This window comes from Aethina tumida, chromosome 5 (assembly GCF_024364675.1).
Source record: "Aethina tumida isolate Nest 87 chromosome 5, icAetTumi1.1, whole genome shotgun sequence".
In the NCBI taxonomy this organism is placed as follows: Eukaryota; Metazoa; Arthropoda; class Insecta; order Coleoptera; family Nitidulidae; genus Aethina; species Aethina tumida.
This window is the reverse complement of record NC_065439.1, coordinates 1993736-2010968: the sequence shown is the minus strand read 5'-3', so window position 1 is coordinate 2010968 and position 17233 is coordinate 1993736. Positions and strand designations below refer to the sequence as shown.

General features: G+C 29.7%; 1 protein-coding gene across 3 annotated transcripts in view; it reads right to left on the bottom strand.

The window, feature by feature from the left end:
* Positions 1 to 485: 485 nt before the first annotated feature.
* LOC109604574 (helicase domino) overlaps positions 486 to 17233 on the bottom strand; it is a 34612-nt gene continuing 17864 nt past the window's right edge. For 2 of the 3 annotated variants that reach the window (XM_049967593.1, XM_049967595.1), the window contains 10 exons: positions 17083 to 17197; positions 15661 to 15981; positions 12307 to 12528; positions 10079 to 10114; positions 7128 to 8011; positions 4147 to 4430; positions 3670 to 4038; positions 1864 to 2127; positions 1457 to 1803; positions 486 to 1391 (listed from right to left, as the gene is read on the bottom strand). In XM_049967593.1, the coding sequence (XP_049823550.1) occupies positions 1068 to 1391; positions 1457 to 1803; positions 1864 to 2127; positions 3670 to 4038; positions 4147 to 4430; positions 7128 to 8011; positions 10079 to 10114; positions 12307 to 12528; positions 15661 to 15981; positions 17083 to 17197 (3166 nt within the window). In that variant the 3' untranslated portion in view covers positions 486 to 1067. The remainder of the gene's footprint in view (positions 1392 to 1456; positions 1804 to 1863; positions 2128 to 3669; positions 4039 to 4146; positions 4431 to 7127; positions 8012 to 10078; positions 10115 to 12306; positions 12529 to 15660; positions 15982 to 17082; positions 17198 to 17233) is intronic. The other variant, XM_049967594.1, reaches the window with a different exon arrangement.

Genomic DNA, 17233 nt, shown 5'->3' with positions numbered 1-17233 from the left:
CAAACATTTGATGTTAATAGATAACTGTAATGTTGTACGAGTAATTGCTATGTTTGACGCCAGGTGGTCCCTTGTTCCTTCAATACTTATATTAATGTTTTTCGCTGTTGGGTTTAACATTAAACGCTTTAGATTTTCTATGATGTTCTGGTTTAATTTTATTGTCCAAAACTAGTTAGTATCACATTTACTTTTGCCATTTCTATCCAAACGTCTACTTCGCGTAATAGTGGTTGCCTAGTTTCCTGGCACTGACACTTGACTATTAAATGTATTATCCTAAAATTTAATGTAATAAATTAGTGGAGACACAAAAAGACGTTCACAAAAGAACAAGTCAAAAACTTTGGACATAATTTTATTTAGATTTAACGGGAGTGTACAACAGAAAGGGTCCTCATCATCCCTGTAAAATAATCTATTTAGATAAGTGCTATCGATACCAATGATGATACAACAACCATGCAAAATGAAACAAACTAAAGTATGAAAAAATTATAATTTATTTTCCAAACTAAAAACTATTACAAGGGTTTTATACAAACTATGTACATTTATTTAAAAAATTACAATTTCTTTGTAACAACATCAATGATTTATTTATATCAGATACAACAACACAGAAAAAGAACCCGAATGCTGAAAATTTACTAGTAATACTTTGAGAAAAATATGTAATTATAAAATATTGTTTTTAGTATCACAGCACAATTTGTTTTGAAACTAAAAAACATTTCAAATTTATGCAAGAACTCACGTCGCATTATTTTACGTATTTACACAAATTCAAGCTAATAGAATGGTTGACCAATGTCGTACATTACAAAAATAAAATGTATAGAGTTATACAGACAGATTGTGGTTAGCTAAAATTAAATAAAATAATATAAAACCGTTTTCCAGGTTCACTGTCATATATACAAACTCCACCTTAAAGGCGCACCGGACCAGTTCGTCGTAAAATTTGTACATATGCGCATCCCCCAACACAATTACAACTAAACCTGTACGCAGGATAGAACACGACCGACACCACATTCCAATCGCCGTCAATCGTGCGCGTCCGTTCACTTCTTCAAATACCTACTTACTTGTTCGGCCGTCGTCGTGACGACGTTCGGCGCGTTCGGCTGCTGCTGCTGCTGCACCACGCCGCCGGCCTGCTGCACGTTGACCGCCACGATCGGCGAACCGGCCGCGGTCTGGATGCGCACCGGGCTGCCCTGGCGCACGCCCACCGCCTGGTTCTGCAGCGCGGCCGTCACCTGCGACAGTATGGCCGCCTGCGAGTTGCTCGGCTGCACCTTGATGCTGGTCAGCGCGTTGGCCAGCGTCGACGAGCCCTGCGGCCTCAGCGCCGAGCCCAGACCCTGCGACGTAGCGGTCACCACCTGAAACCGTCGCGATGAAACGTCAGTTTATTGCCTAAACTACTAGACGTTTATTTGATCCGTACCTGAATCGTTTGCTGTTTGGTGCCCTGGCCGGTGTTCACCGGGATGACGCGTGGCGTGCCCTTGGCCAGGACGACCGAGCCCTGGGAAACGCCGACGGGGGAGCGTATGTAGTGCATGGTGGTCGGCAACGGTTTGGAGCCGACGATCAGTTGGGTCTGGACGTTGTTTTTGCCGCCCACCTGGGCGATGTTCAGCTTCTGCGGGTTGAGTCGCTTGTTCTGGATCAGCTGTTGCATCTGCAGGTGCTTGAACTGCTGGTTGTTGGTCATCTTGAGGGTGGGCGTTATGTTTTTGCCCGGCGTGCCGAGGGTGACGCCCGTCACGGGGATCGTAACAGTTTGAGTGCCTGGAAACAGTGTTAAACCGTAAAATAAATTACTGGGAACATAATAACTTGAAAACTGACCTCCCGCGGTCGAGACCGCCTTGACGAGGGTGGCGATGGGCGTGCCCGACGATCCGGCCTGTTGGATCGTCTGGGCGAACACCTGTCCCGACAGTCCCTGAACCGTTCCGGAGACAGCGAGCTGTTGCGCACCGCCCGCCGACGCCGCACTGCCGCCGGCTGCCGCGGCCGCCTGCTGCGCCAACTTTTGCTGCTGCAGCTGGCTGCGTTTCTGCAGTAGTTGGGCCATCTCGCTCTCGCTCATAACCGTCCTCTTACCCACCGCTGTTGGAAAACAAAAATATTAATTATACATAACGTGTTTAAATAATAATTATTATTATTTTGTATATAATGAGAGGCATTTTGGCTGAATTATTCTTATATTTGGCAATTTTAATTGAAATTTTGGCTTAATTGGTAGTTAAAATTGTCAATCTTAATGAAAATTTATTCTAAAATAATTTAATGTTAAACATTTTCGAAATTTCATTACTTTTGAGGTAAAAATTGAGTAATCTTAGCTGAATTACTTAATAATTCGACAATTTGAATTGAAATATTGACTAAATTAGTTGTTAAAGTTGTTAATCTTAAAGAAAATTTGTTTAAAAATTGTTTAATTTTAAAAATTTTCATTATTTTAAGGTAAAAATTGTTTAATCTTAGCTGAATTATTTGTTATTTGACAATCTTAACTGAAATATTGGTTAAATTAGTTGTTAACTGTCAATTTTAATAAAAAATTTTTCTAAAATAGATTAATTTTAAAAATTTTCAATATTTCATTACTTTTGAGATAAAAATTGAGTAATCTTAGCTGAATTACTTAATAATTCGACAATTTGAATTGAAATATTGACTAAATTAGTTGTTAAAGTTGTTAATCTTAAAGAAAATTTGATTAAAAATTGTTTAATTTTAATAATTTTCATTATTTTTAAGATAAAAATTGAGTAATCTTAACTGAATTATTGGTTAAATTGGTTGTTAAAACTGTCAATTTTAGTGAACATTTTTTCTAAAATATATTAATTTTAAAAACTTTCAATATTTCATTAGTTTTGAGGTATAAATTGAGTAATCTTAGCTGAATTACTTATTAATTCGGCAATTTTAATTGAAATGTTGACTAAATTAGTAATTAAAATTGTCAATCTTAAAGAAAATTGATTAAAAATTGTTTAATTTTAAAAATTTTCATTATTTTTAAGGTAAAAATTGAGTAATATTAGCTGAAATATTTGTTATTTGACAATCCAAACTGAAATATTTATTGGTTAAATTAATGGTTAAAACTGTCAATTTTAATAAAAAATTTTTCTAAAATAGATTAATTTTAAAAATATTCAATATTTCATTACTTTTGAGGTAAAATTGAGTAATCTTAGCTGAATTACTTATTAATTCGACAATTTTAATTGAAGTATTAACTAAATTAGTAGTTAAAATTGTCAGTATTAAACAAAATTTGATTGAAAATTGTTTAATTTTAAAAATTTACATTATTTTTAAAATAAAAATTGAGTAATCTTAGCTGAATTATTTGTTATTTGGTAATCTTCACTGAAATATTGTTTAAATTAATAATTAAAACTGTCAATTTTTGTGAAATTTTGTTCTAAAATAGTTTAATTTTAAAAATTTTCAATATTTCATTACTTTTGAGGTAAAAATTAAGTAATCTTAGCTGAATTACTTATTAATTCGTCACTTTTAATTGAAATATTGACTAAATTAGCAATTAAAATTGTAAATCTTTGAAAATTTGATTGAAAATTGTTTAATTTTAACGTAAAAACATTAATATTATTAATAATTAATTACCCGCTTGCCGGACGAACTGCGCAGTCCTGGTTTGGGCCTGCGTGAACTGTACGACGGCCGGCTGTCCGCCAATGGTGACCGTCGACGTCTTGACGCCCGCCTGCGAGGCGGCGGCGTGCAACCTCAACTGGTTCTTCGTGGCCGCCTTGATCATCAGCTGCGGCGCCGTGAACTGTTTACCCTGCACGGACTGGGCGGCCGTGCCGGCGCCGGCCACCACGGCCTTCGCCTGTCCGCCCGCGCCGGTCGACACGATCAAACGGCCGGCGGCCTGAAGCTGTGCCGGACTCATGCCGGTCAGGGCGACCGAAACAACCGTCGGGGTTTGCAGGGGCGAGGCGATTATGCGCGATGCCCGGGCGATTCCTGCTGTAAAACACGATTGGTTACACACTCCACGGTTCCCTCTCCGTATTGCCAAGTTACGTGTTTCATTGTCAATTAAATGAGGAACGACGGGATTAAAGCGAAACTTACTCGGAGGTGTGGAGGGAGCGGCGTTCACCGTGGTGGTGGCGGCGGCGGCGGCGGCGGCGCTTACTGCGACCGCCGCTTGGTTGGACTGCACCTGAACGGCGGCCTGGGCCGGGGTGGCGACCGCCGTGCCGGAACCGGAGGGCTGTTGCGACGACTGCGAAGCGACGGCCGCCGCCGTCGTTTGGGACGCGTTGGGAGTCTGGACGGAGGCGCCGGCCGCGCCCACGCTCTTCATGTACTGCAAACGTTGCTCGGACGTGAGCACTTTCTTTTCCTTGGCGATCCTGGAAAATAAATGGTATTTTAATAATAATATATCATTACTATGAAAAAAAGCCTATTTTTTCATTTAAATATCCTAAAATACCATTTGACTATTTATTAAATACAAAATATTTTCATTATTCTTAATTAAAAAATGTTAAATTATACAAAAATAAGATATTTTATTTATTTAATTTAAGTTAAAGTTTAAATTAGATATTTAATTAAAAGTTAAAAAAAAACTCAAAACTACAACAGAATAAATAAATTTAAAAAAAAAAATAAATAAAATTTATAATTTTATGTTAAAAAAATAAAATATTTAATTTATAATTAAAAAAATAATAAAAATATATAAACTATTATATATTTAAATAAAAATAAAATAAAATATTTAGTTTAAATCAAAAAATAAAATATTTATTAATTTAAATAAAAAAAAAATAAAATAGTGAACTTAATTTAAAAAAATATTAAAATATTTAATTTAAACTAAAAAATATAATGAAATGAATAAATTAAAGAAAATTAATTTGAAAATGTTTAATTTAAATAAAAAAAACATAAATATTTAATTTAAAATTAAAAAAAAAAACTAAAATATTTAAATTAATTTTAAAGAAATCTAATATTTAATATAATTAAAAAAAGTAATATATTCATTAAAATAAATTAATTAAAAAATATCTAATATAATATTAGAAAAAAGTTAGTAAAAAAATATTTGGTTTAAATAAAAAACAAAATATTTAATTTTAATTAAAAAAATAATAAATTATATAAAAATATAATTTAAATAATAAAAAATAGTAAAATATTTAATATAAATTAAAAAAATGTAATATTTAATATAATTAAAAAAAAAATAATAATATTTAATATAAAATTAAAAAAAAGTTAATATAAATATATAAACAATTATATATTTAAATTTAAAAAAAATAATAAAATATTTAGTTTAAATAAAAAATAAAATATTTAATTTTAATTAAAAAAATAGGAATTAATTAAAATTTAATAAATATGTTAATAATATTATGTTAAAATATTTGATTTAAATAAAAAAAAATTAATTAAAATTAAAAAATAGTAAAATATATAATTTAAATTAAAAAATTCTAAAATTTAATATAATTAAAATAATAATATATTCAATATAAAATTAAAAAAAGTTAACATAATTATATAAACAATTAATTATTTAAATTAAAAAAATAATAATATATTTAATTTAAATAAAATATTTAATTTTAATTAAAAAGAAATAAAATATTTATATGTTAAAATATAAATATTTAATTTAATTGGAAAAAAATAAAAATTTAATTTAAATTAAAAAAAAAAAATTAAATTTATAACTCGAAATTAAAAAAAAATAAAGTATTTATTGCTTTGAATAAAAAATATATTTAATTTAAAAAAATTTTATATTTAATATAATTTAATAAAATATATAAACTATTATATATTTAAATTAAAAAAATAATATATTCAATGTAAAATTAAGAAAAAAAATTATATAAATATATAAACAATTATATGTTTAAATTAAAAAAAATAATTTAAATAATACTAAATTAAAATAGTCAATTTAAATTTAAAATATAATTAAGTAGAAATATTAAATTTAAATAAAAAAGAATAAAAATGTAATTTAAAATTAAAAAATAGTAAAATATTTAAAATAATTAAATTTGTTTAAAAATAATTAAAAAAAAATAATACATTTAATATAAAATTATAAAAAAATTATTATAAATATATTTAAATTAAAAAAATAATAAAATATTTAATAAAATAATTCAAATAATTAAAAAAAATATTATTTAAATTTAAAAAGTAAAGTAGAAAAATATTTAATTTAAAATTAAAAAATTAATAAAATATTTAATCTAAATAAAAAAAAAACTAAAATCATTAATTTTAAATTGTAATAATTAAAATATGTAATTTAAATATTGAATTAAAACAAAATTAAATTTAATTTATTTTTAATTAGAAAAATAAAAAAAAAACAAAAATTTAAAAAAATTAGAATAAAAAAAATATAATTGAGATAAATATTTAATTTAAATAAAAATTTAAATTTAAAACTAAAAATTAGAAAAATATATAGTTTTAAATTAAAAAAATAATAAAATTTCTAATTTTCTAATAATTAAAATATGTAATTTTAATTTTGAATTGTAAAATTAAAAATATTATCAAATAATTAAATTATTTTTTTAGTTAGAAAAATGAAAACAAAAAACTTAAATTTAAAAAATAATGAAAAAAATTAAATAAAAAAAAATATGAAACATTTAATTTAAAATTAAATTTTTCACCATTAAAATTTAAATTTACATGAATTTTTGATGTCATTCATTTATAATTTAGGAATATTAATTAACATTAAATAATTTAATAGTGTAACTGAATTTCTTCAATTTTTGTTTAAGTAATAACGTAAATAAAATCTGAACTAGTACCTTAATATTTAATTTTTAGTGAATAATTTTTATTATTCTCAAATATTAAAAACTTTTAAATTATATAAAAAAAACTCAATTTAATTAATTTTTTACCATTTAAAATTTAAATTTACTTCTTTTAATATTTATTATTTATTTGTATTTTCTGTATTCAACACTAGACCATTTAAAATTTGAATTTTAACGTGAAAAGTTTAAATTAGTTTACCATTAAATCAACTAATTAAGAGGGTATATAAGTACCTTTCGGCTCTGCGTGCGGCGACCTCGACCGGCAAAATGGGATGATCTATGTCGATGCCGCACTCGTTCAGCACGCTCGTGTGCTTGTTGTTCTTGAGGGCGATCGACGTCTGCACCTTGGCCGGCACCGTCCTCTTATTGGTGATGATCTTCAGCACGTCGAACCTTTCGACCAGCACCTGCGAGAACGTCGAATTGTTGTCCTGCGTGTACAGCTGCGACGTGCGCATCGGCCTGTTCGACTTGGGCGCGAACTTCTGCAACCCGCTGCCGCCCGGTCCCGCCTTCTTCTTCTTGCGCAGCACGTTGTCGAATATCTGCTGCTTGCCCTCCTCGCGTTGCATCAGCACCGTCTCGTACCTGATGCGGCACTGCTTGGCCGACCGGTACGTGATGGACACGGTGTTCACGTAGTCGGCGACGAAGTCCCAGTTGGCGGTGTGGCCGGGCGACGCCACGAACAAGTTCAGCGGCAGCCCCTGGAACGACTGTATCACCTTGAGCAGCGCCATGTCCTCGTGGATGGTCCACTCGTGGCAGGCGCTCTGCTCCATCGGGCGCAGGTTCGGCTTGCCGGGCACCGACGGCGGTCGGACCACGCGGAACTTCTGCATCTTGAGGTCGCGGCGCAGCTTCATGACGGCGGCCGAGTGGAAGAGGGACTTGGGGGCGTTGGTGGCGTCCTCCTTGCGCGGTATCTTGAGCGGACGACGGCCGTCGGAGAGGCCCGCCTCCGAGTGCGTGCGCTTGTTCGTGGTGTCCTTCTTGACGTAGATGGGCGGCAGCTGCAGCTCGTCCATCACGTCCATGCCGTAGAGGAAGGCCATCGTTTGGTCGATGAAGATGTCCGAGTCCTGTTGAGGCGGGGTCGGGGGGCACCACATCTAAAACGCACGTTTATTGTTTAATTTTCTTCTAATCATTTATACATTATTATTATTATTATTATTATTAATAATAAATTATCTGTAAAATTAATTAAATACGAACCAAGGAAAATTGTTGTAATTTTGTAATATATAATTCCAAAATTTTTAAACATATTAGTATGAGAAATTATCATTTAATATTCCCACTAATTAATATAAAATTATTTTTTCTAAAAAACTGTTTTGATGGTTTTTAAGTTCCTCTTTTTTAAAAGATATTTATTTCCATTAAAATTGTTTCTTATTAAAATAGAAAAATCTTGTTTAACATGGGAAATTATTCTTTAATATTCTCATTTTTAAAAAGAATTATTCTCATTAAAATTTATTTTTTTCTTACAAATATCTGTACCAAATTAAACTCGACTTACTCTTATTAAAAACTGTTCCAAATGAACGTTGAAAAAGAAAAATATGTTTTCATATGAGAAATTATTTTTTTTCTCCCTTTTTTAAAGAGAGTTATTCTCAATATTTAATTTTCTTATGTTTATTGGTACTAAATTAAATTCAAATTTTCCCTATTAAAATAATTACAAATAATGAATAAAAAAATCTGGTTAGACGTGGGAAATTATTCTTTAATATTCTCATTTTTAAAGAAAGCTATTCTCATTAAAATTTATTTTTTTCTTACAAAAATCTGTACTAAATGAAACTCGACTTATTCTTATTAAAAACTGTTGCAGATGAACGCTGAAAAAGAAAAATATGTTTTCATATGAGAAATTATCTTTTTATTCTCTTTTAAAGAAAGTTATTCTCATTATTTAATTTTCTTATGTTTATTAGTACTAAATTAAATTCAAATTTTCCCTATTAAAATAATTACAAACAATGAATAGAAAAATCTTGTTTAACATGGGAAATTATTCTGCAATATTCTCATTTTTAAAGAGAATTATTCTCATTAAAATTAATTTTTTTCTTACAAATATCTGTACCAAATTAAACTCGACTTATTCTTATTAAAAACTGTTCTAAATGAACGTTGAAAAAGAAAAATATGTTTTCATATGAGAAATTATCTTTTTTTTCTCTCTTTTAAAGAGAGTTATTCTCAATATTTAATTTTCTTATGTTTATTGGTACTAAATTAAATTCAAATTTTCTCTATTAAAATAATTACAAATAATGAATAAAAAAATCTGGTTAGACGTGGGAAATTATTCTTTAATATTCTCATTTTTAAAGAGAATTATTCTCATTAAAATTTATTTTTTTCTTACAAACATCTGTACCACATTAAACTCGACTTATTCTTATTAAAACTGTTACAAATGAACGTTGAAAAAGAATCATGTTTTTATATGAGAAATTATCTTTTTATTCTCTTTTAAAGAAAGTTATTCTCATTATTTAATTTTTTTATGTTTATTAGTACTAAATTAAATTCAAATTTTCCCTATTAAAATAATTACAAATAATGAATAAAAAAATCTGGTTTAACGTGGGAAATTATTCTTTAATATTCTCATTTCTAAAGAGAGTTATTCTCACTAAAATTTAATTTTTCTTACGAACATCAGTTCCAAAATAATTTTGAACTAATCGTATTAAAATTATAAGTAATGAACATTTTAAAAGAAAAATGTTTTAACATGAGAAAATACCCTTTAATTTTTTCTTTTTTAGAGAGTTTTATTCTCAATATTTCTATTTCTTAAATTATATTTACACTTCTATTAAAAAAATACAAATAATGATCAGAAAAATAATAAGAATACTTATACTGGTTTAATATGAGAAATTATCCTTTAATATTCTCATTTTTAAAGAGAATTATTCTCATTAAAATCTATTTAAAGATAAAAATTGTTTTATTCACATTATTTAAGGAATTCATCATTTTATTCAATTTACCTTATTTATATTTTGTTGGAAAATCGTCGTAACTTTTTATTAAAAAGCCCAACGTGAAAAATTAATTAATCAATGAACAAAATTATTCAACAAGACTAAAACATCCAATTTTCCAACAACGTATTAGACGAATAATAAATTTTAACGGTGTGAACTTACCGGCATCTTCTCTCCCGTGTTATCAGATAACCAAATCTGCAATAAATTCCAAAACACGATAAAAAAAGGAAAGTGAAATTCACAAATATATGTTACATGACGATATGTCTGGAATAATGGAGCAGGCATTGGATTAGCGGGTGTCAGTTGGGTGCAGTACTTCATTTTAATCAGAAAACTGTACGTACCATCATCGCATCGACTTCGAACGTCGACCTCAAAACGACGGGAACGGGATTAAAAGGGGTGGTGGTGGTGGTGATAAGTGTGGGGTGGGTCTGCGGGTCTTGGTCGTTATTCGAGACATATTGTACCGAGTGGTTCGAAAGAAGCCCCCTTGCTCATGTCCCGGCGGGGCAGTGTTTTGGTGCCCGCCGCTGCGCTAGGACGTCGGAGCAAGAAGGCACCAAAACCCGCGTCCACCCCGCATTGATCAACTTAATTCGGCAAATCAAAAAGACAACATATGCAAGAGAACTTCTTTATTTATTTTTCATCGTTTATCATCAGTATTTTGTTTATTTTTTTTTTTTAGTCAGTTTCTTAACTATGTACATGGCCATCCGTGATTGGGTTTTACTTGTTTTTTTTTTTTGTTGGGGCGAAAGGCGGCGGCGCAACGACGGGGTCAAACAAATAAAACTAGTCATGATATGTCTTTATGGAAACGAACATTTAATAGCCCAATATAGCACGAAATTAATCAATCAAATCAAACGTCGCTGAGCCGCAGTTTTTCGCCCCCAAAGCTGAAGTTTTTTAAGCTACACAGTTCATAATTGCAAAAAAAACTCGACACGCAAGTTGCGCCAGTCGGGGGCCGGAACACGCCAATAAACAAAATAAATTAATTAATTAATAAAAAGGCGGATCGTTGAGGGGGGGTGTTCCGTGGCGTGACTGGGGCACTTTGCCAGAAATAAATTTTAGTACTCTCCAGCCCCCCGTTCCACCACTTTCCTCTGCTTTTTGTGTGTTGATTTCCCTGAGAGAAACGTTTATACAATTTATGCACCGGTACCAAGTTATATTAAATATATATATATATACAGTTTGTGGTGGAAAGGGGGGCCGACTAAACTGCTCAATTGTTCAACCAATAAATTAATAAAAATATAAATTAATGACCACACAAGAAAGTCGCCGCGTGTGCTTTATATAACAAACATGTACACAATTATACGAATAATTTACAGGGGAGCATGCGCAGGCACGCATTTAAAAAGTGTCCTTCACGTAAAAAAACTATAACTCTAATCATCATATGTATATATTTACAAATTTACTCTCTATTATCTAAGTAAGAAGATCACATGTTCACAAATTCAATCGTTAATATAACGTTTATTTTAAACCAAACCATACTTAAAACAGTATCAGTTGGACTTGATCTTTTTCGGATCGATCTCGGACGTTAGGTCCGAGTCCTCGACGGGCGGCGACCTGCTCACCCACGAGTCGAGGGTGCGGTTGTTCAGTATCGCTTTGTAGCTTTTGCGGCAGTCGGGCGGCTTGAACGATTTTTTTTGCGACGCTTTTAAGTCCGAGTCCGAGTTGGGAATGTTGCTGTTCTCGATGTTCTCCTTGAGTTTCTCGTCGTTGCGGGGCTCCTCGTGGTTGTTAACCACCTGGGGGAGGTCTTCCGCGGGCATTTTGTACTGCCCGTCGGCGATTATGTCGTTCAGCACGACCTTGCATATCTTGGACGTCAAGTCGACGGCCCCACTGGTGCCCTCGCCCCCCACGTTCGCTTTGATTTTGTAGCGTTTGGGGTGGTCCCCGTCCGTGTCGACGTCGTCGTCGTCGTCGGAGGTGTCTTTGGCACGCTTGGCCACGTTGTTGATTTGATTCTTGACGGGTTTGACGCCGGGCAAGATGGGGCTGACGTCCAACGTCCACAAGTTGATGGCCACCGTGCCCCTGGAGCGGGTGCGGGGCGAGTTCTGGTCCACGTGGTTGGACGGCGCCTTCAGCGCCGCCAACGTGAGATCGGACTCGGACTGCACCGAGTCCCGACTGTTGCCCGAGTCGGTGTCGCCGTTCAGCCTCGTCCCGCCCCCGCCCGCGTCCGAATCGTCGGCCGCCGCCGCCGCCGCCGCCTTGACGAGCTGCCGCCGCGACGTCCGCTGCCCCGACTCGCTGAACGTCCTCGTCCTGATGTTCATGCGCCGCCGCTTGAACTTCGGCGCGACCCTTTTAGTTTTAAGCTTTTTAGTTTTAGTGCTAACCTGATTGGTGGCGTCCTCGCGCGTGTACGTCAACATGTCGGCGTCCTCGTCCAGTTCGCGGGCCCGACGCTCCTCCTCCTCCCTCATGGCGGCGAGACGGTTCTGTTCCCATTCGCGTTTCTGGTCTTCGATTTCGCGGGCGGCCGCAGCCAGTTGTTCGGCCGACCACGCGGACTCGGTCTCCTCGATGAACTTCATGGCGTACCTTTCGATGGGTGACAGCTGGAATGGTCGTTTATTGTTAATTTGTTATGTACAAGTGTACTGAAGTTTTGTAGTTTCGTCACCGGAATCGTGCGGGATGATTTTAACAACATGAAACTCTTTTTACTATAAATTGTTCAGTGAATTAAACTACGGTTCAAATGTATATAGTAAAAAATATACTGACAAAATTCATATTAAAATTTCGAAAATATTTTTGAATTTTTGTGTATAAAAAATAAGTAAAAATTTAAATAAATAATACAATAAAAATTGAAAAATGTTTAAAAAATTTTGGAAATAAAAGTATTAAATAAACATTAAATAAACAAAAAAAAATTAAAATCAATAATTAGATTAATATTCTGAATTATTGAATTATAAAATCAAATAAAATATAAACTAAGTGAAACAATATTAAAGGAAAAAATATTAAACTAAAAATAAAGATTAAACATTTTGAAATTAGAAATTAATTTCTAAAATTTATAACAATTAAAAATGTAAATAAATAATGAAATTTTGTATAGTAAGTATAAATTAATCCAAATATTTATACTTAAACAAAAATCAAGTAAATAAATAAATCAAAAAAATAATAAAAGAAAATATATTAAATCTAAAATTTCAATTAAATCTTTAATTTTTTATATTGAATTAAATATTTTAATACTTTTCATTATTTTTTTTTTCTTCAATTTTAAATTAAATATTTTAATATTTTATAATAATAAATAATAACTTTGAATTTTGAAAACATGTAATTTCAACTTATGTTTTTTTTTTAATATCAAAATTAAATATTTAATTTTTATTTTAAATTACATATTTTGTTTTTTTAGTTATTAGTTTAAATTATTATTATTTTTAATTAAATATGTGAATATTTCTGTAATTTTAATTTAAATGTTTTTTTATACTTCCAAATATAAATATAAATATAAATTAATTCAATTTTTGTTTGTTTCTTTTCATTTATTTTTTTAAAAACAAATATTTTTTTTCTTAAATTTTGAATTAAATATTTTTGCAATTTGAACCATAAATTTTCCTTTTTTTTTTCATTTTAATTATTTTATATTTAATTTAAATATTTTATTTAAATTTAAATTAAATATTAGAATATTCCTGTAATTTTTAATGTTTTTTTTTTTTTTAATTTCAAAATTGAATACTTAATTTTTTATTTTAAATTAAATATTTATTTTCTATTTTTTTAAATTTATATTAAAATTTTTTTAATATTTTCATTAATTTAATATTTTTTTATTTTAAATTAAATATTTTAATTTTAATTTGAATAATTTAATTTTTTTAGCTTTTAGTTTAAATTTATATTATTATTTTTTAATACTTATACTTAAATATGTATATGTAAATAATTTTTTTTGTTTCTTTAAATTATTTTTTTATGTTTTTGTCATTTTAATTAAAAATTTTAAAAACTAAATTTTTTTAATTTCAAAATTAATTACTTTAGTTCCTTTTTTTTCATTTTTATATTTTACTTAAATTTAAATTAAATATTTTAATATTTTTGCAATTTTTTAATGTTTTTTTTTTTAATTTCAAAATTAATTAAATACTTATTATTTTAAATTAAATATTTTAATTTGAATATTTTAATTTTTCTTTTAGTTTTTTTTTTAATTTTAATTTGAATTTTTTTTAGTTTTTAGTTTAAATTATTTTTTTTTAATTTTAAAATTAAATACTTATTTTTTTTAATACTTACATTAAATACTATACTATTTTTTAGTTTCTTTAAATTATTTTTTTTATATTTTTTTTAAATTTTAAAGTAAGTATTTTTTTTTTAATTTCAAAATTAATTATTTTAGTTCCTTTTTTTCATTTCAATTATTTGATTATTTTATATTTAATTCAAATATTTTATTTTTTTAATTTTGAATAAAATATTTTATTTATTTCAATTTTTTTAATCTATCTAAATTTTTTTGATATTTACATTATTTTAATATGTTTTTATTCTAAATTATATATTTTAATTTTAAACTGAATAATAATTTAATTTTTTATTTTATTTATTTCAATTTTTTTAAATTTATATTACTTTTTTATATTTACATTAATAAATATCTAATATTTTCTTCCTTTTTAAAATTAATTAATTTAATTTTAAATTGAATGTTTTAATTTTCTTGTTTCTTTAAATTTAAATGAAATATTTTAATACTTTTTTGATTTTGATTTATTTCTTAAATTGTTTGTTTTAATTTCTTAAATTTTGAAAACAAATAATTTTTTTCAATTATAGTATTAATTATTTTAAGTCCATTTTTTTTCATTTTAAATTTACTATTTAATCATTTTATATTTAATATGAATTTACTTTGAAGTGAAATATTTTTATATTTTTATAATTCTAAATTAAATATTTTAATATTTTATCTAAATTTTAAATGAAATATTTCAATTTTTTTAAATTTATATTAAACTTTTTTGATTTTTACATATTTTTACTTATTTTTTTATTTAAATATAAGTTTTAATTTTTAATCTAAGTATTTTAATTTTTTTTACTAAATATAAACTAAAGTTTTTAATTATTTAAATATAAATTAAAGTTTTCATTACTATTTTTTTAATTTTTAATTTAATATTTTCCAGTTTTAAATCATTTATTTTATTTATTATTTTTTATACTTTTCTTAATTATAAATGAAATAATTTGATTTTTTTTTTTTCAAATTAAATATATTTTTTTAAATAAATTATACATTTATTTGTTTTTTTTTTAATTTATATGAATGGTAATGTATAAAATTTTGAAGATTTTCAAAATATAAATAAATACAAACATTTTAAAAATAAACTTGAATTAAAGATTAAACGATTGAAGTAATAATAAATCAAATATAGAAATTAGAATATAAAAAACATTTAATATACTGAAATTTTAGAAAAGAAAAAAATACTACCAAAACCAACCCCACGCGACATCGGAGCCAAAAGCATTGTACAAAAATATGTGTATGAATGTAGCAGGGTTCTAGATAGTCTGCAGCATCGAAATCTGCAAACATGCTGGCCACCGCAGTTATCTGGCACCGCTGCAAAAGTCGTCCCATTATGTACCAACGGGCGACCGATTAACGGTGCCGAAACCAATCCGTCCATCGCACGTACCTTCTTGATGACGTTGTCGATCTCCTGTTCCGCCTTGCTCATTTCGGGCTCCCTCTCCTGATCGTCGAGCGGTATGTTCTCGTCGAACTCGGCGAGATCGGCCACTGCCTCCGCTTTGGCCGTGCGCGCCGCCTGCACGTCCTGGTCGTCCTCGGCGGCGGCGAGCGCGCTCTCCAACGCGCCGATCGCGGCTTTCTCGTCGCCGCCGGCCGACGGTTCCAGAGAGGCCCTTCTCTCCCGGTCCCTGTCCAACACCTCCGACATCCTGTTGGCGGCGCTCTCCTCGCTCTGGTCGATGTTGAACAAGTCTTGGATCGTGGACTGCAACAAAAGGTCGTTCACATTAATTAAACACGAGTTTAATATTATTTTAAATGTTTTAAAACAATAGAAAATTGCTTAAAAAGTCTTACAAATGTCTAATCTGTATAGAAAAACACTTAAAATGTTTCAAAATTGTCCAAATTGTGTATACAACAGTCTATATTATGTAGAAAGTAAGTTAAGACGCTTTAAAACTGTCCAAATTGTAGAGAAAAGTACTTAGGAAGTCTCACAAATGTCCAAAATGTACTGAAAATTACTAAAATTAAATTTACAACTGTCCAAATTGTGGAGACAATTGTCCATGTTGTGTAGAAAATTGCTTAAGACACGCTTTGAAACTGTCCAAATTGTAGAGAAAAGTACTTAGGAAGTCTTACAAATGTACAAATCATACAGAAAATTATTAAAAACAAATATAAAACTGTCCAAATTGTGGAGACAATTGTCCATGTGGTGTAGCAAATAGCTTAAGACGCTTTAAAACTGTCCAAATTATAGAGAAAAGTATTTAGGAAGTCTTACAAATGTCCAAATTGTACAGAAAGTTACTAAAAAAATATACAACTGTCCAAATTATGGAGACAATTGTCCATGTTGTATAGAAAATAGCCTAAGACGTTTTAAAACTGTCCAAATTGTAGAGAAAAGTACTTAGGAAGCCTTACAGATGTCGAAATTATATAGAAAATTACTAAAAAAAATATACAACTGTCCAAATTGTGGAGACAATTATCCATGTTGTGGAGAAAATTGTTTAAAACGCTTTAAAACTGTCGAAATTGTAGAGAAAAGTATTTAGGAAGTCTTACAAATGTACAAATTATACAGAAAATTATTAAAAACAAATATACAACTGTCCATGTTGTGTAGAAAATAGCTTAAAACGCTTTAAAACTGTCCAAATTGAGGAGAAAAGTACTTAGAAATCTTACAAATGTCCAAACTGTATAGAAAAAACCTTAAAATATTTCAAAATTGTTCAAATTGTGTAGACAACTGTCCATACTGTATAGAAAATAGCTGAAGACATTTTAAAATTGTCCAAATTGTATAGAAAATCACAGAATAAGTTTTAGAAATTGTACAGTAACTTACGCTCTTGAAGTATGCGGTTGTAAAATTGCCCCCTTCAATGGCCAGGTCGCCCAGCAGTCGTTTCTGATTCGCCTTCTTTAGGATGTTCTCTTCGATCGTCCTTTCACTCACCAGCCTGTAACATTAAGTTAGTTTTAACAAGAGGAATAAA